Source organism: Pseudopodoces humilis, chromosome 11 (genome assembly GCF_049639895.1).
Source record: "Pseudopodoces humilis isolate 2021_Gansu_Grassland_sample_001 chromosome 11, ASM4963989v1, whole genome shotgun sequence".
Classification (NCBI taxonomy): domain Eukaryota; kingdom Metazoa; phylum Chordata; class Aves; order Passeriformes; family Paridae; genus Pseudopodoces; species Pseudopodoces humilis.
Window position 1 is genome coordinate 18,546,216 of NC_142210.1, and position 24,156 is coordinate 18,570,371.

The 24,156-nt window shown below is 41.5% G+C and overlaps 1 protein-coding gene across 2 annotated transcripts; it reads right to left on the minus strand.

Moving 5' to 3' along the window:
• Window positions 1-105: 105 nt before the first annotated feature.
• MFN1 (mitofusin 1) lies at window positions 106-22,276 on the minus strand. Of its 2 annotated transcripts, none has more exons than XM_005525072.3 (18): window positions 22,197-22,276; window positions 21,463-21,584; window positions 20,509-20,644; window positions 19,257-19,419; window positions 18,505-18,629; window positions 16,953-17,061; window positions 14,721-14,828; window positions 13,904-14,057; window positions 13,713-13,780; window positions 9,258-9,379; window positions 7,648-7,774; window positions 7,256-7,360; window positions 6,088-6,190; window positions 4,904-5,133; window positions 4,289-4,444; window positions 3,598-3,794; window positions 2,311-2,445; window positions 106-1,624 (listed from the first exon to the last, which is right to left on the minus strand). In XM_005525072.3, exons 2-18 carry the CDS (start codon window positions 21,575-21,577, stop codon window positions 1,555-1,557), a joined length of 2,223 nt encoding a protein of 740 aa, XP_005525129.1. In that variant the 5' UTR covers window positions 21,578-21,584; window positions 22,197-22,276; the 3' UTR covers window positions 106-1,554. The 2 variants fall into 2 exon arrangements, with proteins under 2 accessions (XP_005525129.1, XP_014109801.1); XM_014254326.2 differs by lacking the exon at window positions 22,197-22,276 and adding an exon at window positions 21,710-22,095.
• Between the last annotated feature and the right edge of the window lie 1,880 nt (window positions 22,277-24,156).

Sequence of the window (24,156 nt, forward strand, 5' to 3'; positions counted from 1 at the left end):
TGGGGATGGAGCAGCCACACAGCAGCAGCTGGGACCTGTCCTGGATCTGCATTATCTGTGGGAGTGATATGCAGGTCTCCACCTGGGACAGAGCTGCCAAAGAACTTAGTAGAACACAGGGGTAAGACTTCTTTTAATAAATAACTGTAAAACACATGCATTGAAAGTTTTATCTTGATACAATGTCAATACAAATGCTCCACAAACAGAGCATTGATACACAGCTGTGCCCTCACCGACACCAAGGCTGGGCTGTTACTCAAGGCTGAATGCCACAGTTCCCCTCAAACCCCCAGGACTCCCCATGCACAGTCAGAACAAACCCCTGAACACACTTGTGGAACTGCTGTCTTCCATTAATTCCTTTAGCATTACATCTTACATCTGCTTCCTGATGAGACAGCCCTTAGTTACTGGAAAATAGCAAACTCCTATGCCTTAGAGCTGAATCTTTAACTTAAGTCAATGTTAACACTGCCATAAAAATATATAAATACTCTGAAAACGCTTTTCTTTTAAAATAATTTTAAAAAGTCTAGTTAGAAAAAAGTAGATGTTGAATGACTGCAGACAGCAGCAGCAGCAGGAGGTTTTTTAAGAGGCTTTGTTGGAGGTGAGTAAAGGTAAAGGACTCCAGCACAGCTGCCTGGAGTCTGACCTAGAGGAGACCTGTTCTACAGCAGAGGGGCTGGGCAGGGAGCGATGTGGCTGCACCATGTCCTGCTCCCTGAGTGCAGCAGCAGGAGCCCCAGGTCCCTCCTGGCACCCTGAGCTTCCCTACCCAACCTGCACCAATCATGCCCAGACCATCTCGGCAAACCCTGCTGTGCCTGGCTGTGAGCTGGGGGTGGTGACACACCTGAGTTCACCTGATCATGGTTCTAGCCATGTGCTCACTGGCAAAGGACCACTTCACTTCTCTACCAACTGCAAGAAACAGGTTCACTTTCATGTAATCAGTGCTCTCTTGGCTCAAGGAGGTGGCCAGAGGAGCCTTGAGCCCACTGCATTTCCTTAGTGCAGTTCACCCTCATCTTTTGTTGCCCTTTCAGAAGGAAATGCTGCCCAACACACTGGCATCTGCTTTCCAAACATGTCAGGAGTCTTTTCCCATGCAAAGTTTGTACTTCACTAAACAAAATCACATGCACATGGAAAACCAGCACCCTCCAGGCCTGGACAGTTCCTAAGCAGCTGAAAGCAGGAGACTGGGCTAAGCTCTTCCCCTAAAGTCCTGGATGCCAGGAAGCAAGACTTGCTACTGCTACATGCTCATGAAAACAAGTGAGGATTTGGGGTTTTATTGTCAAGTACCCAAAAGAATTTAGTGTTTAAAGGTAATTTTTAACCCAAAATCTGCAAAACTAACATAACACTCAAGAGTACCACAGCTCTTCAGTTTGGTTCACCATCAGAGTCCCAAGTTTTACAACTGTCACCAGAGCAACATTAAAAATATAAATCATTTCAAGTGCCTCCACAGAATAGAAGTGTCACCTGTAGAATTTCTACTTTGCCCTACAAAGGAGCAGCAGGAAGGTTCACAATGATGTTTTATTTATTCTTTTGAAGAAAATGTTTTGTGAAGTGATCTAGTTCATTCTCAAGGTGAATGGCTTTATTTCTGTAAAACAAACAAAAGCAAGGGATTTACTTCAGTGCCCAAACATGCCAAAGGCAAGATTGACATCAGTGTTTCATTTCTATTCCTCTACTGACACACCCAGCACTAAGAAAACATCAATGCAGGATTTTAGAAGGGGGCGTGGGGGCAGATGTTCACCTGACAGTGGTGGTGGATGCCTGAGGCCAGGAGGCAGCAGCCCAGTGCCAGGGCAGCCTTTCAGCAGGTGGAAAGAACAGGAAACTACAGCTGAGGCTGCTTCCAAGTGCCTGAACCATCAACTGCTGGAAGTTCCTCCTCTGCAAACACCTACCACTGGCACCACCAGTACTGCACTGGATGACTCAGCACAGCTGCTCTCCTGCTCTGTTCTGGGGAGGGGTATTTGGGAAGGTGCCACCTGCAAGTTACCTACAGGAGACTAAAATTCTGGTCAAAGGCCTGTCTCCCACACTAAAGAGAGACAAGGGTAAAGATGACCTAAGAAATAATATTTTTGGAGGTTAGCTGATTGACTGAGGCAACAGCATACATTTATTTAACTTACCCAGAGCTGTTCAGGGTATCTTTGCATCCCCTTCTGCACCTGAACTAACCTAGTTCAACACCAGAGTAACAGCAAGCACTGATCACTCTGAAGTCAGCAAGGCTAAGAGATGTTTGTGGCCAGTCACACCAAGCCTTACCTCAGCTGCTTGGAGCTGCTCTGTATGTTCTCCAGCTGATCTATTTCTTTGGAAAGCCTAGCTATTTCTTTTTCCAGGTTCTTCTCAGTAACATCCACCTGCTGACAAAGCCGAGCAAAAGTAGTGGCCATTTCCCTAAAGTGAAAACAAGTAATCGTGATTCACAGAAGTTTATGCTAAAAAAATAGTAAGAAATAAAATCTCATGGCATTGCAGCATGCAGAACACAGCAATCAAAGCCTCCAGCTGTTATGGGATTACAGAATAGCATAAAGCAGGAGAATTGAGTACTTCTTAAATTAGGATAGAAACCCTCAACACACCAAATGCATCTCAGTCTATGCCTACATTGTGCCTGGCCATTTTCATAGAACATTAACAGGTCCGAGTCTGAGATGGGGCTCTGGCTGTGGCAAGAGGTGCCAGAGCAGCCCCACAGCACCAAGCTGAGTGTAGCCCTGTGCCACACTCAGTGTCCTGCTCACAGGAACATTGCTCCAGCCCTGCCCACTGAGGCACCCCATCCTACATCCCTCCTTAGCCACGTGCTCCCAACCCACTCCAGGACTCCAAAACAAACCCAGTTACCAGCCTGGGCCTAGTACCCAGGATCTCATGCAGGAGACAAAGCACCCTCTCCTCTCTACTGGAACACTGGTTTGAATGCAGCTTTTCCATGTCCTCACAGAGCTGCTGGAACACAGAGATGGATCTCTTTCCTCTACTGAAGCTTAACTTTTTACTATTCCATTTTTTTGTTTTCTCTTTCCAAAACACTTTCCCACCTGTCTCTGCTAAGTAATGTCTGGCTGATTGTCTTCCTTAGCTTCTTCTTGAAACTATGTGTTTTGACTGAATTCTTATTTCAGAAAATTAGGGCTGCAAATGCGCCCTCTAGCCCTCAGATTGCAGAACACCTCTCCTGTGTAGCTCAGGGAATAGTTCAGAAATGTTATCAAAGTTCATCTCCTGCAGTGCAGAAGTGCCAGGATTGGCTGCTCAGAACTTGCCCGTAGCAGCCCCTGGGGCACAAGCTCTGCTCATCTTTCCAGAGACTCCAAGGGCAGAGCAACTCAGGCTCCAGCAGAATGATCTCTCATGTCTCTATTGCAAGGTGCTGGACAAAGAGTCACCACCTTTAGAGCACCACACAGAACCACACATGGATGCAGGTATTGGCCTTTTCAGAAAGGCATTTTAAACTCTTCAAACCCCCTCCCACTAAGTGCCAAAGGACACTGAGGTGCCATCATGCAGGGCCAGTGCCTGTCCCATTGTGACACTTACTGCTGCACCTGGTGGCTGCAGTTGGCGCTGGTGAGGCTGACGATCATCTGCAGCTTCTCGGTGGCGTAGTTCACAAACTGCTGCTTAAAGGCTCTCTCCTTGGCCCGAGTGGTCCAGGTCAGCCTCTCGTACAGGTACAGCAGCCCATACATGCTCAGGGAGAATGAGATCAGCTTCCAGCCTATGGTCTTCCAAATCTGAAAAACAAAATCTTTATTAGCTTAAATAAGTTGCCCTACAGAATGAAAGCAAATTCCACCCATTTGTTAAAAATCATCTCCACAGCTCTTGATTTGTTTAAGAAAATAAATGTTTTCCATATTATTACTGCAGAGCAGTATAGCTACATTCACATGAGCTGGTCCCCAATGGCACAGAGAATGTGCAGGTTACAGAAGCCTTGCTGCTCTTTCATGAAGGAAGCAAAGCTCCAACAAAATTCAAACTGAAGGAGGTATTATCAGATCACCATTTAATTCAGGCTTTGAACAAAGACTTATGGCAGAGAGAATATGCCCAGCTATCCTCAGAGTGATTAGCCTGGTTTCTCACTATGAACTGACTGTGGGTATCCAGTGCTCATCTGGCCCAGCATCAAGTCCACGGCACACTCTGTGCTACACCCCAAGCAGGACAGAACAGCTCAGCCTCTGCCACCCCTTCCAGCAGGAATGTTGCCAGTGCTACTTGCCACTCCGCCAACAACGATGATGCTCATGGAGGTCCGGGATGTCAGCGAGGCTAAACTCAACACCAAAGGAATCATAAATTCATCCTGGGGCACGTTCTCAGGAGTTATGGCAGGAAGGCTGGTGGCAGACGGGGTGCTGGCTAAAGGACGAGGGATCTAGAAGATGGGAACAGGGCAGCCTGAGTCAAAAGCATTAAGGAACTACACAGATGGGTTTTATTTTCATATATTCAGGCTTTGATTTACATGAAGGAAACCCTTCAGCAGAGAAATCTTGAAAAGGACCGTGAGGAGCAGTGCAGGCTTTGACAATTCCTCCAACAGAGAATAAGGGTCTGTGCAGGGCTGGTTCTGGCCCAAGGATCCAAATATTACAAATGAAATAGGCTACTCAAAGGGTTCAATCCAAAGGAAAAACAACTTATTTAAAAATAGGTTTTTACTTCCATTCTAACCCTGAATATAATCCAATAAAAGCAACCCTCACCAAAAATATTTCACAGAATGGATCTAGGGAAAGGTAGCAGGAAGCGTGTGAATAGCACTGGCACAGAGTAAAAATCAATATATTCTCATCGAGGTAAAACAAGGCAGCCCAAGCTCTGAAGAACTCACATGTAGGTTTGGATCTGCTAATCCCAGGAGTACTTTCTGAGCTTGTTTAGGACCCAAGAAACGGTTTACAAGAGAAGTCCATCCCAAAGAAAAGTGGAACATGATATCCTCTTGAAAATCTGCACACAGGCTATGACAGTTTAGATCATAGCTAAGGTCAAACTTCCTGCATGGAATTAGCAAGTGGAGCTGATCCTGAACACTAGAAGGCAACAATGGTTTCAGATTTTCTAGAAATAAAAACAGTAAAGATGAGTTACCATTAGAAGAAGAGCATATTCACAAGCAGTATCTCTGCACTGCTGACCAGCTTTGTCAATTCGGAGAATCTAAACTGACCAGTTCATTATTTATTTGTAAAATCAGTGGCATTTCAGCAGGATTGACCCTAAAAGAGCAGGGAATTTATTGCTCTGATACAAGAAAACAGTCATGAAAATCAACTCACCAGGGAAGCACTGCTGGGAAAAAAAGACTCAACTGAAAGACCTCTATCAGTGGTCAAAAGATAGGAATGGAGTAAGAAAAAAAAAATTGATTTATCCATCAGTTCTGTGGTGCCACACAGAAAAGGCAACATTATTACATATTAGGACAGAAGGGTTCACATAATTTCATGATCTTGCTCTAAATCTTTTATTACCAGGAACAGACCAATAGGGATGGATGTGCAATAGTTACTACTTATAAAGAAAAAAAAAGGGGAGTACACAAATCCTTTGTGAAATGAACTGGTTTGCATTCTGGGTCTGGAGTGACCCAGGGAGAGCATTATACTGCAGAAACATTTTCTAATAATTAGTGCATTTGGTGCATCTCTTGTGGAAGCCAAATTTTAAATGGGTTTATAAAAGGATTAGATGAGTTTCCAAAGGACAGGTCCATTATTACTTGCTTAAGCCATTAAACCAGATGCACTGTATCAGCTCAGAAGTCCCTAAAATGGAGAGGGATTGCTATATTTACACTGGTTCACCATTCTTCTCCCCCAGCATTTGTTACTGGTTAGTATCAGAAACAGAGGACTGAGCTAAACACTCAGTCCTGTCTATCATGGCTTTTCCTTTATCCTTTACAGCACCAATGTTAAGCATGATCAGAAGGAAAACTCTTTAAAAACTGAATTTTCTTAGATTGTGTTCTTTTAAATGTCAAGTGTTAACATTCCTCCTCCCTCCTCCTACCAATCATCTCCTGCTGGGACTGGTGCATTGACTCGTTGACTTCAGTGGAGCAGCGATCAGCCAGGTTCTTTCCCAAACCATCTTCTATATGTTTGTTCAGTTCCTGAAGTGTTATAAAGAACACAAGCTCATCAATTTGTATTTAGCCAATCAGTTACATTATATGGAGCAGGAATATGTTTCACTAAGCACTGTTATTTACAGTGGGAAGAAAAGCATGTTTCCATGGAAATACCATGCTTTCCAACTGCACTCTAGGACTGAAGACCTAACTAAAGTGACACACCAAAGATTTCCCTGCAAACACTGAAAAGTATAAGAGTCTGTACTTTCAATAACTGTGACAGTGAAAAGCAAACCACTACCCACTGCCCTGCAAAGCCCTTACTGTGTCATTTGATGGGAGCCAATTCCACTGCTCTGCACAGGGACAAACCCAGCCCACCAACTCCCACGGGGGCCTGCTCAGGATTCTCTGTTAGAGGTGAAACGGCAGGGATTGTCCTGAAATTGCAGCACTTCCAGGTGATCAGCCAGACTGGAACAGCCTAAGATGAGCTCAGCCGGTTGGAGCACCGTGCTATTAACACCAAACTTGTGGGTTTGATCCCTGCCATTTGTTTGAGTTTGACTCGGTGATCCCTGTGGGTCCCTTCCAACTCAGAACATTCTGTGACTTCAGGGGAAAGCTATGGCAGTCATCATTATCAGCAAAGTCTGAGCACAAGAGGCATACACAGGTATACATGTGCTTTCATTTAAAACATTAAGTTTGAGGAGGAATTTATAAAAGTTAAAAAACTCAAACCAGCTTTTATTAAAAGTGTTGAGTGTTTGCAAGCTCATTTTATTTTTGGATCTATTTGATTTTAGGAGTAGTGAAAATTATTTATGCAAAGTCTTATTTACTGGAAGTGAAGACATGAAATTAGGAACCACTCTACTACTAAAAAGATGTTGAAGAAAAGATTAATTTCTTTACAAAAACAAAACAGAAAATATTTTCAACCTTTTTCAGTTTTGGGTAGAGATATGCACATGTCAGCAATCAAAAATCCTGCAATGCTCAAAGTCACATAAAATCTATGCAATTTATGAAAATACGGAAGTAGAAATTAAAGGAAAGGCAAAGAGCCTGGCTTCAAACTGTTAAAAAAAAACAACTTACTGTCTTATAGAGCTTCAATACTTGAGGAGAAGGGTGAAAATCAGAATAAAATTCATCAACTAAAACTGAAAGCCGGCAAATCTCATCAGTCATGGCAGAGGAGACCTGGAAGAACACAGGAACACAGGAAATACATTACATGTTTCTGCTACCTTTTCCAGACAGAGTGGGAACAGACTGCTGCACGAACTGTCCCAAGAAATCATTCAATCACCTGACAGTCAGGAAACATTGTCATTTTAAGCTTTTGCTTTTTCCTTTTTTTTTTATTGAATAAGGAACATTCTGATATTTCAAACATATTTCCTGAGATGGGTGGGCTCCAAAAGGAGCTGCCTGAGAGAGAAGGCAACACTTGGATCTGAGAAGTTGTTCCCACTGCCTTTACTTACTTTGTTTTCGACTTCCTCAGTAACGCGTTTGATTTTTTCCTTGGTGTCTTCTGTCAAAATGTTCAGCTGATTTCGAACAAAGTCCAGCCTGTCCTTCTGATCCTCTCGCTCTTCCATGGACTGGACTCTAACGCAGCAGAAAAGAAATCACCATCACTACCACGTATTCCCCCAGGAAAGAAACAAGCCCTTAACCAGGCATGGCTCATCCAGCTGATGGTTTCTGAGCAGCCAGAGGGAATCCCAAGTGCCACTGGCTGCCCAAAGCAGAGGCACTGCTCCAGAAGGGCTGTACATGGCAGTTCCATGTGCACGAGCATTCAAAGGCTGTGCTGAGCAAACACAACTCAAAACCATCATTTCCAGACAGAATTGTTACCACTGTATTATCAAATAATTTCAACCAAAAAACGGTGTGGGGAATCAGAGGCCTTTAGTAACTTGTTAATTGTGCTTTTAAAAAAGGGTAAATCTGATCAAACTGCTGCTCACAAATAGCATTCAACCAGTCCTTAACAGTGACGTGGGTCTGATGACCCTGCAAAGCTAAGGGGACATGGCAGAAACCAACCTTGTCACAAATAAGTAAGTAAGTGTCTTTAGCATTCCTTGACCTATCACTTAATCAAAAATTCCTGAAAACCTGGAGCAATTTCATCTTGAAGGGCCAGCAGAAACAACAAATAACAATTCAGACTAAGAGGTGTCACCACAGACGTTTTGGTTAAGTCAATTGACAGAAAGAAGTAGAATATCAGCATATTTTCAAACATTTCACATCATGTTTTCATGGGATCTGACAATGTGAGACAAGTCAGTATGTAAACAGGCAGTCTGTAAAAACTGACATATTCAGGGGGATGAGTGTGTTTGACAGCACAGTGAAGTCTGTTGAAACACAAAGACACATTATTGACAGGCAGGAAGGAGATGGATGGGAAGGATTAATCGTGACAGCAAGTTCACTGTGTACAAGAGACACAAGGTGGCAACAAAAGTGAGGAAAAACTGCACACATATGCAAACCTCAAAGGATACATGAAGCTACCAGACAGAGCAGATGAACTGCTATCATTAGCACTAAAGGATTACATGAGTGAATAGAGAATAAGGATATTTAAGGATGCAATCTGGAAAGGGCCAGAGGACAAGCCTCTGTTAGCTTGGGCTCATCTCACTCCTTACAGTATTCTAATCACTTGCAAATTAAAGTAGCTACATACTTCCATTTTTTTTCTTCACTGTAACTGTTAATGAAAGTAGAGCAGGCCCAAACATCACCTCTGAAATGCTGGATACCACTAGAAAAACTTAATATTTTAAATATTTCTGAAAAAAAGGTTTGAAAACACACAGTAAAATTAGTAATGAAGAACATCAAATTAAACCAAGTTCTCTGTACAGAAGTCACAGACAGAGAGTACAACTGAGTGGGCGAGTGAACAATGTTAAGACTGACATATTGACACACCAGGGAAATTGTCTGTTTCTTACCAACCAGAAAAAGTGAACTTTAAAGTCCATAATGGCCCAAGAAAATCACCAGCACAGAAATGGCTCCTCAGATGATCTGGACAAACCAAATCCAACCAGCCCTCCAACCCACCTACCTTTTCTCTGCTGCTGCCACGTTTATGGTGTCCATAATGTTTTTCACAGTATCTATTATCTGTTTAGCTCTGATAGTGTGCTGTTCAAACTTGGTTTTCACGGCTGACTGCGAGATACACTCCTGCGAGGGGCCCAAGCCACAACACATTACTGCAATTCCATACCAACACAATCAGGAATTTCACTGTCAGAAAGCACATGCTGCCACTTTTATCATGAACTTAAACCAGTGAGAAGTAAAGAAGAAGAAAGCATAAAGAAATTAAGAGACAACGGAAACTGAAATCTCAAACGAGTCTATAGCAGCAAATCTGCCTTCGTGTCCATTCACAGTAATGTGCATAGGTTTTCATTCTTTAAAATAAATGAATAATGTAACAAAAAAACACCAAACAAACAACAAAAAAAACTCAGATGAATACATAAGATAAATCTATCTCCTTAGGAAATTTTCAAAACTATCTATTTGGAATTACAAATGTCAAATATGAATGCTAGCAATATGGCTTGGCTTGAGTTTTCTTTGTTGCACTACGAAGTCTTACTTTCAGGAGGCAATTCTGTCAATAAAATTTGACATTCTCATGTCAATACTGACCATCCAGGAACAAAATATACAATTAGGAATAAAAAACAAGGGTTTTCTCATGGGATAAACAAAAGTTAAGTAGTCCTGAAAATATCAGCTTGTTTGCATATTACTGAAGTGTTAAATGAGTAGGTACAAAATGTTCTAACAATACAATTTCTAATCAATCTTCAATATTGAACAGTAATTCAGAAATACAGGACAGTGACTGAAGAGCTCTTGTGTTTGAGGGGAAGAAAGCAAGCAGTTGATTTCCTTAAACGAGACTGACAGGATTTTTAAACTGTTCTCCATCTGTGGACTCAGCTTTCATGGCATAGGTTTGGATTGTTTTTAGAAGACTTGCCTACGACCTTAGCCTATGCTGTAATTAGAAAATTCAGCTATCTAAAAATAATAGATGAAAATAAAATAAACAAAATGGGTAAAATAGTCCCTGTTCCTCGACGAAGCAGATCTAGAAATCAGCAATGAAAGGCCAGAGTTTCTTAAATATCAGCACATTGTAAGAGCTAGACTAGGCACAGAGCAGAGTCTTCCCAACGTTAGTATGTGGTAGATAAAAGGATGACAATCACTCACAACACAATCAGAAAATCCAAGTTACAGCACTAGGAAAAACACAAAGGTTAGTTAAACGATGGGGAAAGATAAGGGGGGACAGCAGCAGTTTTGCTGTTAGTCTGTACATAAGTATTGAAACCAAGATAAATTGTGTTTCAACAGTCTAACCAAAACCAGTTACCTTCCAGCCCACTGCCAGTAGCACAGGACAGTCATTTAGTGCCCAGCATGTTCCGTACTCCATTTCTGGGCAGTGCTGGGGAAAAGCTCTGCAGCAGCTGCCTCATTCCAGCTCTGTCTTCACTCCCCTCTACAGACAGGAGTACCCTTCCACCCTGCCTCCCTCCTGCACTGTTTCCACATCACTTCTGCTGCCAGTACTTTTGAGAAACACCCCAACCTAAGGCATGGAGGGGGTGGTTTTATGTAGGATATCCTCAAGGCACTACTGCACACAGTGCAGGATCCAGGCTTTTCTTTGCTGTTTCAATAAGGCATTCTATGCACCTCACTGTAAATTTCAGGAAATACACTGAGTACTTTCTATTACTCCCCAATATAAAAATTCATAACTGATCCAAGAATTCAATGCTTTAAGACTGCCTCTCTCCTTTTTGCAATACAGCTGACATACACAGTAGCATCACTTTTTAAAGCTACTACATGAATCTCTAGAACCTTAATTTCCCCACTGCTTACAAAGTGTTTCAAGTAATGCCTGCACCAGTTATTTTTTTTAGCAACTTCAACCACCCTGTCCTTTGCAGACAAACATATTTCATCTAGCTCTGGAATGATTGTTGCCCTCACACAAAGTCTACATAAATCGTACAAGCCTTTCAAAAATAGTCCAAATTCTTCTCATATCGCAACTAACTAACACTGGTGGGCTGTTTCTAGATATTTTTATTTTTTTAAGATTCTATCTATACTAAGCTCATATCAGTCCTGAACAGGCTTTCCCATAAGTGAACTGAAACTAAAATCAGGAATGTGGAAGTACTGGAGAAGTAACAGCTCCTCTTCTCAGCCCATATGGAGAAGAGGGAAAAGCTGTCCAAATTTAGTGAAGACAAAAGCAGGGTGAGAGAATCCAGGAGGAGCAAACCCAGCAGATACAGCCAGGGGGAACAAGGCACATGTGGACAAGTCTGTGAGGTGACAGATTACCGAGAGATATAAGCTGGACAGAAAAGTGAGAGATGTTTGGGAAGTCTGAGGAAGGTACCTGCACAGGACAAGGAGCGCAAGGCAAGACAGACTGAGGCAGGGAAGGAATCAGTGTTTGATGAGGACAGACAGAAGCATCTGTGCTCTCATCCCTTCCTTTTCACACAGTGGAACATAATCCAAATTGCTGGGACTTGCAGCTCCTCTGTCAGGAAACAGAGTCAATGCAAAGTGCTTTAGGCAGAAGTGCTTAGGCTGTACTCAGGGCTGTACAGCATCTGAGTTTGGTCTGGCAGTGCAAAAGGCACACTATCAGTGAGAATTTCACACAGAAAGCTCTCCCTGCAGTCTGAGATTCCTCATAAATACAGAGCCTAGAGCTGGCAAGCAGAACTGATGACAACAGTTGTCAGCTACTTTATCAGCTCAGGTGACAGTCATTTGAGCATCAGGTCTGAAGGCTTCAGACCTGGTAAACCACTTCATTCTCAGCCTTGCTTTAAAAGCACATAAACTGCCTCTGTAACTAGGAAACTGCCACAAACCCTGAATGTGAAAGAGGCTGCAACAGCGAGCACTCAAAATTGAAACTGCTTTGGCAATCTCAATTCAGCAGAGTTGTCATCCTCTTTGAATGATGGGATCATACCCCTATTCAAAGCTATTAATAATGATTTTAGGATGAAACACAGCTGAGAAGGGAAAAATACTACAGAATCCACTCTCACTGCTGGAGTCAGGCGTGCAGCAAACGTAATGCATTGTGAAAGAAGAAAAAAGGTTGATTTAAGTTGATGCAGTGCTGTCATAGAATTGTTCCTTGTCCCAGCCTCTGCCACAGAAACTTGTCATGCTTGTGATCCTGTGACAGATACTTCTCATTGTTGCGGCCAGCTTGAGTCTGTGACATCTGATTTACAAATGTGCTGAGCACTCACAGCATCACATCATTTAATAAGTCATCATCCATCTTCATACTCAAGTCTTCTAAGCACTGAGTGCTTAACTATAATTGTAAGAGATTTTGTCAAAAAAGCTTTGGGTACAGCAGATGGCAAAATACAATAATGAACAGTAACTGATTTAGAAGCTCGATTTCCACTTTTTTCCTGCTGGCTCAAAGTTTCCTACTATGGTTGTGGAATTGCAAAAAACATGCATGTCTGACTATAGCTAGTGACACAAGAAATGCCATGTCTCATGGAGCCAGGCCCTGCCAGTACCCGAACCCATTATTTCAACACTGCAGTCACTTATCAGATGAGTGTGGATAAGGATTAAATTTAGTCTGACATTTCCTTGCTTATGCAAGACCAAATCAAGCTATTGTTTTAAAACCTTTCTGATATACCCACATCGTTACATAATTCAGTTTTGCTAAGGTCAAATGGGTTTGTTGTAATGCAAGAACAAACACTTTTCAGAGGCAGTTCAATTTTTGTTTTTTTTAAATACTCGTATACAAAACCATTGAGGAATACCAAAGAGTCCTCCTTAAGATATCCAAGAATGGCTTTAGTTAATTAGTTATCAAATTTAGCAAGTCAAATGGATCCTATAACAAAGAAACCACTCAACTGTCTAGCCAGTCCTGCTTCTGTAGAAACTGAGAACTCCAACTATGAATATGGCTAAACTGAGGTGGAAGGGTGGATTCTGTACAGCACAGAGGATGCAAGGACAGTGTTAATGATGAGAGTAACAGAGCTAAGAGGTACATAATGGTGATAGATTCAAAACTCTGCCTTTAGAAATGGAAGTGTATTTTTAGATTTACATTGATGAAACTGAATTTCTTACTGCAAACATTTACCAGCACATGGCTGTAAGTGATCATATTTCAAGACTCTTCTTACATAGACTCTATTGGTCTTGAGATCTCAAAACATGAGCTAAGAGTTCTTGTCCCTTCCCTCACTGATATAATTCTACTTTCCAACAACTACCTGCTACTCAAGGTAAGAAGGTATGAACAGAACCCACAGAAAAGCCAAAGCTGCAGATGGTTTAAGTACCTTACACTCCCCTCCACTTGCTAATATGGGTAATGCTCAGTATAATTAAGCTAAGCCTAAGAAAAAGCTACATTTACAATAAAAAACAGGCAGTCTAAAAAGCCCATCATAAATACCTCAAATATCTGCTCAAAATGTTGAAATTCCTGGAATCTTGTTTGAAATCCTTCAGCAAGCGCTTCACCTGTGAAACAACAGACCATAAGGGAGACAGCAGTACCTTACAGCAGGGACTGCATCTTAGATATATTTATCGGGTTTTATAGTGTTTTTCTGTATTTGAGGAAAAGCAGGAGTTCCTACACACCACCCTCAGGCATTCCTTGGGCCTTTTGTCTCCTGGCACTCAGAACTTCTTTTGCTGAAACAAAAAAGATGCGATTCCTGGCTTCTACAGGATCAATAACTTTGAGCTCATCGACCAGGAAAGTCAGACAGCGCTCCATGTGCTGCCTACGCACCTAAGGAAAAGGTAAAAGCTCATGAGAAAAAGGCAAAATCTGAGCTGTCAACACATCACAACATCAGTCAGAAACAGCTGCTGAACCACCCCTCTGACAGCCAATGCCTGCCAACCCTACAGAGGCAGCAGCTGCTTTTACTCCTTTAAACAGACCTGGACTCTGTTCTGTTCCTCCGACAATTGTATTTACTTAAGTCAGAGATCTCAGCCAGTTACTGGGGTAAACCCTTCATTCCCCATACATGGAGAAGTAATTCTCACTGCAAGCTGGCTGCTGTTGGGAAGATCTGAAGATCCAAACTGTTCCCATCTAATGCTGCACTTTCCCAGCTACTCTATGGAGGTATAAATGTATAAACTGTGCTCTCAGGTTTCACTATCACTGCAGAAACAAAAGGTAATACAAAAAAGATTAAAAAACAAGTTTAACTGTGGAGGAAAAAGGTTCTAAAGAAGTCTCCCATTTTATTACTTGCCTGCATATATTGTCATTTGAATTGCAAGTTGCTTTTTGGTCAGAATGAGGAATAGGTTATTTCCATTTTCTGACCATGTAACTTACCCTTTTATTAATAAGACAAAGCTGGTGTACATAATATTATGTAATATTAATACATATTAATTAACTGTCAACCCACGTACGAGCCATAAATTCACTCACATCTTCCATGTACTCTGGTTCTGATGCAGAGGCATCCCATCTATTATTGAGAATGAAGATGTTTGGCTTGGAAAGTCGTTCGTTCACTTTATGGAAAAAATGTTTCTCCTAAGAATTAAAGCACAAACAGAAAGTTCCCCAGACTTGCAAACCAGAGTCACGCATTCTTCTGTAACAGATTCTGTAGTTCACCCAGCTTTTTAAAAGTTTATTACAAAGAATTCATCAGTATTAGAACACACAGATATTCAGCACATAACAGCTTAGGGTAGTTCAAAAGTCATCAAATGTCTTAAAACTGATGCCAGTGCTAAAAGTCAGAGACACTAAAACTTCCTCTAAAAATTGGTAAAAAAACAAACTAAGAAAACTTCCAATAAATAGTTCAAAAAACATTTCCTGTTACTTCTCTGTAGTTCACTGTAGTATGTAGAGGACATATGGTTGAGACACAGCAAAGAAAGTCATTGATGAATGACTTAATTTAACAAAATTAAGTGTATTTAGGTCTCTTGTCTGCACCTACCACACATTATTGCTGTTTACAGAGTCATAATGGGTAAGTCGTGATGGAGTGAGTTCCCAATCAGAAAAGCTGAAACAAAAGAAATCTCTGGGCTGCCATAAACTTTTCCAGACTGCAGTAGGACACCACAACATATCCTGGACACAGCACTGGAGATCCATTATTCTCCATCAGCTGGGAATAAGCATGTGCAAACCAGATCACTGCTGCAGAAATCAGAACTTTGTCTGAGAAGAATTTATGAGAGAATAGTAGAAGAATCACATTTTCACAAAAAAAGTCTCTGGTAGTGTGGCAAACTAATGCCAAGTATTCTCAAACCTGTTATGGTAACAGGCAAAAACAATGCTTAAGAAGGATGAGAACACAGCTGTCAAAAGCTTTATCTGCAGGATAACTTATGTTATCTACATAGCAATAAGATGTTCGCTGAAATAATTTTTCTTTTTCCTTTAATTAAAAGGCCCAAACAACTGTGTTATATATATAATGTAAACAATTTACAGATTTTGTAAAAGTCTAGAAATGTCACTCTTGTGATATAATAGAGAAGACATGGCCACAGTGGTGCCAAATCCTCTTTGCCTTGAATGTCTTAAGAATTTTCTTTTTATTCTAAATCGCATCTCTTGCATTTGACTGTGGACTCAGCTCAGAAGATGGAATGTAATGATTTTAAACTTACATTCTTCTCAGACTTCTACCAAACTATTCTAATTTGCTAGAATGCAAAGAAATACTGTCTTTGCACACTCAGTTCTTTATTGTATTGAAAATTGTCTCAACAGTCAGAAAGTTCAGGCCTTTCAGGTCACAGCTATGCTCAGAACAACCAGAACATATTATTTGTCTGCAGTAGGCTTAATAAAAATCATCAAAGATTTTCTCAGCAGCATTACTCTGCATTCTGACAGTCACACTTGCAATAACTTAGAAACCTTCTATTGTCAGCATCCACAATACTTAGTTTAGTCAAAACTGGAGATCACTACAAAATTACACCAAATTTCTGGTCTTGTATTTTGAATATCCCAACAGCTCCTCTGGTCACCTTAAACGTTCTCCTCTTACAAGTCCTACAATATTTAGGATCCAAGGTTCACTCTTCTCTCTCCTGAAACAAGGCTTTATAGAACAAAGACATCAAAATATCTTCAGCTCTCCACACTGCACAGAACCCTTATTACCAACACCTTCTTCAGAAAAAACACAGCCCACTGAGGGGAACCTGCAGCACTCATCCTCAACACAAGGTGTGTCAAGGGAATTCACCCTCTCTTGAGAGAGAAACAAGACAAGAACTCAACTCCCTTCACCTAGTTTGCATATTTTACTGAATTTATGGAGTATTTCTGGATATGAAATACTCCGTAATTTCTTTGATAATACAAGTGTCTTCAGGTAATAAATACCAACAAATTGCAAGGCAAAACAAGCATTCTCTCATCCATTTATCAAAAACACAACTGAACTGGAAAGGACAATTATGACGCTCAAGGCAGAAAAAGCCAACCCGGTAAGAAATTTAAATTTCATTCTACTTTTCATACTGAGAGATATACATTATTTCTTGACTCCCACCCTCAAATCCTATTCACAAGATCTAAGTGCAGTGATTCATCTTCTATAAAGGTCTCAGCTATTCTGTTTATGGAACTGCTGAATATTTAAATGAAGAAGTAGCATAAAATCATTGCACATCATACCGTGTTCATGAGAGTTGATTCAGAATTGGCAACCAGGACAAACACATCAGCATCTAAACAGAACTTGTCAATCCAGCTGTCCAGTTCTGTAGTGACATCTGTGCCAGGGCTGTTGACAACAGAAAACACAAACTCTTATTTACACAGCAAAGAAGTAGATGATTTTTATAAACTGATAAAAACAGAGTGGAAATGCCTAAGGGCCTTGCAAGAAGTCACAGAGGTTTGTATCTTGTATCTACCTCAAACTTGAGGTAAACATTGCACGAGCTAATTACCATCTAGAATTTATCAGTTACTTAATCATTAGACTACCTACTCATTCCAAAATGCAATTTCTGATTAGTAAGTATGCACATATAATTAAATGTCAAGTAAAGCGACAGGCAGTCCATCAGAAACCCAGATAGCCACACACAATGGTTCCCCTCCTCGAATCCTAATTTTAATCAGAAGAGACCGTAGCTCATAAAGTATTTTTTCATTAATAAAGTCCAAGTTTAAACCAATATGCTATGCAAGCTGTGCATAGATTTAGGAAGAAGCCAAAATGAAGTAAAACCATAGTGCTATCCATTTAAAAAAACAAAAACATTAATTGGCATATGGGTATTAAGTCATGTTTGCAACACCTAAATTATTGCTGGTTCAATTTTTCTCAATTTAACAGTAAAAGGATGATTTACTCTTTTCAAGTACCTACTCTCTCAGAATATATGCTCTTTTCTTTTCCCTTTACTTTTTACCTTTAGCAACAGAGGCTGTGCAAATCCAAGATCATGCACCAAAGAAAATAATAACAAACTCCCAGTGATTTCAAAGTACAAGACAGAGACAGAACAAAAACCACTGCAATTTATTAGAATACACTCTGAATGTCTTTTTCTTGAAGAAATCATACTTAAAAATTCACTGACACCTGTGTGAATTACTCTCAAATTCAGTATTTATTGATTTACATGTCAGGTACAGATCAGCTGAAGGTCTGAAAAGCTGCTAAGAGGTTATAACGCAGTGGCCAGGAATAAGGGCACTTGGCATGGACAAAGCTACCACTTCCAGAATTCTTTAAACACATCAACACATAGGAAATGCCAGCCTAACACAGGGCACACACAGTTGGACATAGTCACAACTGCATTTTGAGGTCACTTTGGTATGTAGGCACTGCAACTCTTATCAGAAGCTTTTAAAAATGAAGTCCACATTGTTCATACTTCACATGATCAGCCTGAAGCATTTCAAGAAAGGAAATGGGCAAAAGGTCAACAACCTTATTCACACTTCCATACTGTTTGTTTTGTTTTAAAGGTAGAGTATCCTCAGCCAAAAGCTATTCCTGTTTTCAGCTTAGTCACAAGACACTTGTCTGTTCCAATTGCTACAAGGGCAGAATCAGGAGGATGATGACAAGCAATATATACAAAAGAACAAACTCTATCCTTTCATACAAAAAAGACTTTCAAGAATTTTCAATCTAAACCAATCTGTTTTCTAAACATTGTAATGGCTAATATCCTTAAGAAAATATTTACTAGAACAGAAAAGATACCTGTCCACTAAAACCAAATCATCTCTCAGCAGGGCACACTTTGACTTGGGCCAAAAGACATGGACCAGACAGCCAGCCTTCAAATCTTTATCCATGTGAAGTGCGTGAGCCAGCTGATTGACTGTCTAGAGAGAGCATTAAAGAGAAGACAGACATGAATATGTACCTCAAACAAGTCTGTAAACCAGTCTAATTCAGTTCTCAAGCAAACTTGGACAGGATCTATCTTGAAGAGGGTAACAGAGTTCATACTTTGTTCTGGTGAATAGCTGTGATTTTTTTTAAGCTCTTCAACTCACCAGCATCTAAAGAACAAGTTGTGCTTTGAAACTCAGACAAGAGTTTCTTTTGAGTCACCAATGTTCCCTACAGGGCTACTGAGCGTCATCATGAATTTGCTTCAGAGGTTTAACATATCAGCATAAGCAGTTCAATAAGATGAGCACCATAAGCCCAAATGAAGGACACATTCCAAACCCTTAATCAGTAATAGGACTTACTTAGTCCTATAAGAATAAATCACTCAACACGTGCTATGCTACAATGAGACACACATTAGTTGTTTCTCTAGAACAGCCAAGAAAAACTGAGGAGCAGAGCACTTTAATTAGTTTGTTCTTCCCTCCTAAATAAGAACTTAAAAATCCAGAATGAGTGAGCCTTATACTTTTGTTGAATCTGAAACTGTTAAAAGAGACACTTTAAGAATCAGTTCCTGTGAAAATTAGCATGAAATCATCCAAGAAATGTACCTTGACACTCTTCTTTTCATCTGATCCTTCTGTCATAAGATAAGCCTTATCTCCATCAGTCCCTTCCACACTGAGGAAGCAGTTTGTTGTATGGCCAATTCCACTGGGAAGTACCTTATCCCACAGCATTGCATTAATGACTGAACTTTTCCCACTGCTTGTTCTAGAGGGATAGAAAAGAAAAGCACTTTGAGCAGAGCACAGCAGAATTAAGCACACCTTTGTGCTGAACTAAGTGCACCCCCATTGGAATGCATCAGCCCCACAGAGCACAAGCAGGTTGGGGTACAGAGTTCCAGCCAGCAGGAAGTGGGGAGTGTTCATTTAGAGGAACTGGTCACCAGTTACACCTTCTGCAAAAACTTAAAGCCTTCACTGGTGTCCTACTTTGCACTAACCCTCTACCCCTCACCTATAAATATTTGAGGTTCAACTATTACACAACAGCAATAAGTTACATAGACTGTAACTCGTTTTTGAGCGACTTCCAGAAAAAGTTAAGTGCTCACTGTACAATAGTTCACAAATTTATTCAAAATGGCAGAGGGAGAGTTAAGTTCTCTTTTTTCTGCTCAGAACTTTTCCTCTTTGCAAAAGGGAAACTTTTATCACACATCACAGCATGTATTCAGCTTTTAACTTCTTGAAATGTCGAGGCTGAGATGTAATTAATTTCTTTATTCCAGAACTTTTTATAGTTTTTCTTTAAATAACTAAACTACTTTTAGCAAAATGAAGGCAAGACCACCGTTGTACACATTTTTTCCAATACTACTACAGAATTTTTAGAATCATGAAAATTCACACGCCAAAAAATATGTAAACACATGTTTAAATATAAGCCCAGAAAAATCAATCTCCCTGAAGCAAAGTGGACTAGCAGACCAAATTGTTACAGCTATCCTTAAAATCATCACACAGATCTATCAGACTGATGTTACAACCAACCAGGGAACCACTTCTGCTTCTCTTCAGCTGCTTATAGACAGAATCATGAACAGCTCCAAGTTTAGCTCTTCAGCACTTCTGATCAAATACAAAAAAAATGTCCTCAGCAGGAACAGTCCAGAACAAAATATACATATATATATATACATATATATATATATATATATATATATATATATTAAACAAGCAAACAAAAACCACCACTTTAAAAAAACCCATTCTGGAGAACAGGACAACCTCTGGCCTTCCCAAGTAAAAAAAATTAAAAAAAAAGAAATTAAAAACTGGTAATTTCATTCATTACCTGCCAAAAAATGCCACTTTCATATGTCTCCGTGAGAGCACCTCTCTAATGACTGCCAACTTGCTTTTATATGCTTGTATTTTTGCTAGTTCATCTTCTGTTGCTACATGATCAAGCTCCGGGTTCTTGTATGTGGCTACACACAGAAAGAAAAAATATAACAGCAATCACATATAGAGAATGTGTTCTGTGATACAAGGTGTAAGCAGTACTTAACATGTCAACTGCAGATTTTAATTACAGTGGTTGAAGAAAACAAGCAAAACCACACTACAGACGCTGATACCAGCCCTTATCATCTGCTAGCCCTGCTATAAACACTGGTGAAATCACAGCATAAATCACTTCAGATCAATTGCCAATCCAACCACTGCTCTACTAACCCCGTGAACGCAGCCTGATTTGCTCACTTGCCCAGTTCCTTAGGACACCTTTCCTTCAGAAAGGAAAGTCAGGACCTCTCATGGATACATAAGCTAAGCTGAGCTGTCTTCCCCCTGCAGAGCTCACTGGGATGATGAGCAACAAACTCTGTGTGGCCACACAGATTCCATACTGCTAAAACCTCTGAGGGTGTGACCAGTGGTTCCCTGCATTGCGTCACTGATGCATCTTTCTGCTGAAAAATGGGAGAACCTGTTTGTCCTTCCTTCTATGCAAAAGAAACCACCACAGAACTATAGGGCCAGGATGGTGAAACTTTCACCCTCATAGAAAGGAGAGCAGACTGCCAATCCAAGTGACTTAATCAGCTTTTCAGGTATGTAGCCATGCCAGGCATTCCTTCTAACACAAGCTGAAAAAAACTCCAGCGTCAAATGAAAAATGTCACTATTTCTGAAGGTGCATGTTTATACAAACAGCACAGTAACAGATAACATAAGGAACATTATGCTGGTGTAAAACATACTCAAAACAAAGGATAAGGCCCTCATGTTTAAGAGATAAGCCCACCTTCCACAAACGCTGCTCCCTCAGTGACATAGTCCAGCAGCTGGTCGAAGATGGCAGTGATGGTCTTTTTGGCCAGCACAAAGTGCTTCAGTGGAGACGTAGAGGCTTCTGCCATGCTGCAGCTGCAAGGAAACGTGCATAAAGTGACCAAACACTCGGTACACCCAGCTAATTAAAACTCATACACTGCACACACAGCCATTAAGCAACAAAACAAAACAAAGCAAAAACACCTGAAGCCCCAAACCTTAAACTCCAAAGGGCAGTAAGTTCAGTTTGCGCTGTTTACTCTGATCTCCTCTCCTCACCACAACCGCCAAAAGCGGCTGGCGAAACTCGGGGACAGGTTGGAACCGATCTGGTGCTATCTGTCCCGGAAACACGAGGCTTTCCCCTCATCAAACACGGCTCCCGCCTCCCCACCGCCCGCAGGTCAGCGCTGGCTCGCCGGCCAGCGAGCACGGGCCCCGCTTCCTCCCGGAGCCCCGGCTCGGTGGGGTCAGGCCGAGGGGCAGCGGCGGCCCCAGTCTCTTATGGTGCCTCACTCAGTCGTGCTCCCTCGCGGAGCATCGGTTCAGCCCCGGTCCCTCGCGGAGCTCTGGCTCGGCCCCGGTCCCGCACGGAGCCCCGGCTCAGCCCCGGTCCCTCACGAAACCCCCGCTCGCCCCGGTCTCTCAGGAGCGCTAGCATAGCCCCGCTCCCTCCCTGAGCCCCCGCTGCCCCATGTCTCTCACGGAGCTCCCGGTCCCGGCCCCGTCCCTCACGGAGCCCCACTAGCCCCGTCCGTGCCCGTCACCGCCGCCGCCGGGACGGGGGGGGCGTCACTTCCCTTTCCTGCTCCTATGACCCCGCTCCGCGCGCGCCCGGGCACCGCCATGTTCAGTACGGGCTGAGGGCGGCCGCCGCCATCTTGAGCGCGGGCAGGTCGCGAAATGGAGCCGGGAGGGCCCGGGGAGCAGCGGGGTCAGCACCCGGCACCGTCCGACAAAGTGACAACGACGGGAACTTGTAGGAGTTAAAGAGCACTGATAGCTCATGCATTTGGTACAGGAGCATTAGGAAACGAGAACAAAAAGGAAAATCGGCGACAACAACATTCTAGAGAACACATTATTTGAGGATTACTAATAGGCTGTATTTTAAGATCTTGCAATAATTTGTGGGATGTAAACTTTGTTTAGAAGTCAACAATCTTTCACATAAAAAAGGTCTTTGCTCAATAAGAAACGTGATCCAGGAATCTGACACACAGAGACTTGTTAAGGTTGGAAAATACCCCTAAAATCGAGTCACATATCGAAACTTAAGGATTCAAAAGTCTGAAAAGCAGAAAATCAAATGCATATTTCTCACAAATACAAAACACTACCAAAACCAATCTCATGATTTTGCATAGCTTCTGCTTGGAATGCTGTTCCTGAAACAGCTGAACCTTGCAGGTACCAGTGAACAAGCAGTATTTGTTAATTACTGCACCCTGCAGAAAAATAATAAATACTGGCACAATCGTGGTCCCTAGAGTTTATTTCTGCCACTCCAGGCTGCGATGAGCAGCTCAGGCTTCAGAGTGACAGATCTGTGGCGGTAGCAGAGCAGCTGCACTCAGGTCTGAGCACCCAAATAACCCAAATGTCCTCCCTGTCCTTGGCATGCTCAACCATGCCTTTCAGCCTTCCAGATTTTAGGCAGACCCATTACCTATTTTTCCTACTACTTAGTATCTTTCTTGCTTTAACATGCAGATCATGTGGAAAGCCAGCAGTGTACTTGTGGTTCCCTTTTAAAATGAGACATGCTACTCCTGTACACTTCCATTTATTCCCTGATAGATATTAAAAAGAAAATACTAACATTAGTCCCTCAATTATAAAATGCAACTTAAGATGACCTTGGATACATTTCCCGTTTAGACACTCCATTTTAGTTTGGAATGATCTGGCCTCACAATATTTCTGTGGTGTATTGTTTTGATTCCCAGTTTAGAGATCAGAAATAACCCAACTCAAAAGACAGCCATGAAGTTATTCATGTCAACAGCAAGTTTGCTGTGTCACAGGATTCTGTGCTGCCACAGGACACCACCTTTCCTGCTGGGGAAACAATGCTGCTCTACACAAATATATACACTTCTTAAGCCACCTTATTTAATTTGGGTTTTTTTAAGTGCCTTTTTTCCACTTCTTGTCACTGTCTCCCAGAGCAGCTTTCTCTCCAGAGCTCAGCTGGAGCACTTTTCAGAGAACCAGCATTCCCCTTTCAGATACATGAGCGAAGTTAGCCTTCCATATAGAAAATAATTCATCTTAGTGTTTTGTTAACTGTATTATTGCTACCATTTTAAGCCAGCCAGGAAGAATGTGTTCAAAATAGGAAATCAGCAATTCTACCACAGATACTGTCATTCTCTATACAAGGGAGTAATAAAATACAGCAAGACACCCTCAGACTGCCCTTTTCAATGACAAAACACAAGATCCAGAAGCGAATCAGCATTTCAAAGTGACAGAAATGCTCTTGCCTCCCACAACAAAATAAACACTAAGTGGTTCATAATCTTTCCAGAAATACTTCTCTGGAAATCAGAACTTCCATTAATTGACAACATTCAGCCAAGTTTTATCCTTAGCTTTAAAAATCAAATCCAAAGACCATTGCATGCCTTGAAGCTGGTAACACCAAATCTCACTGATATAA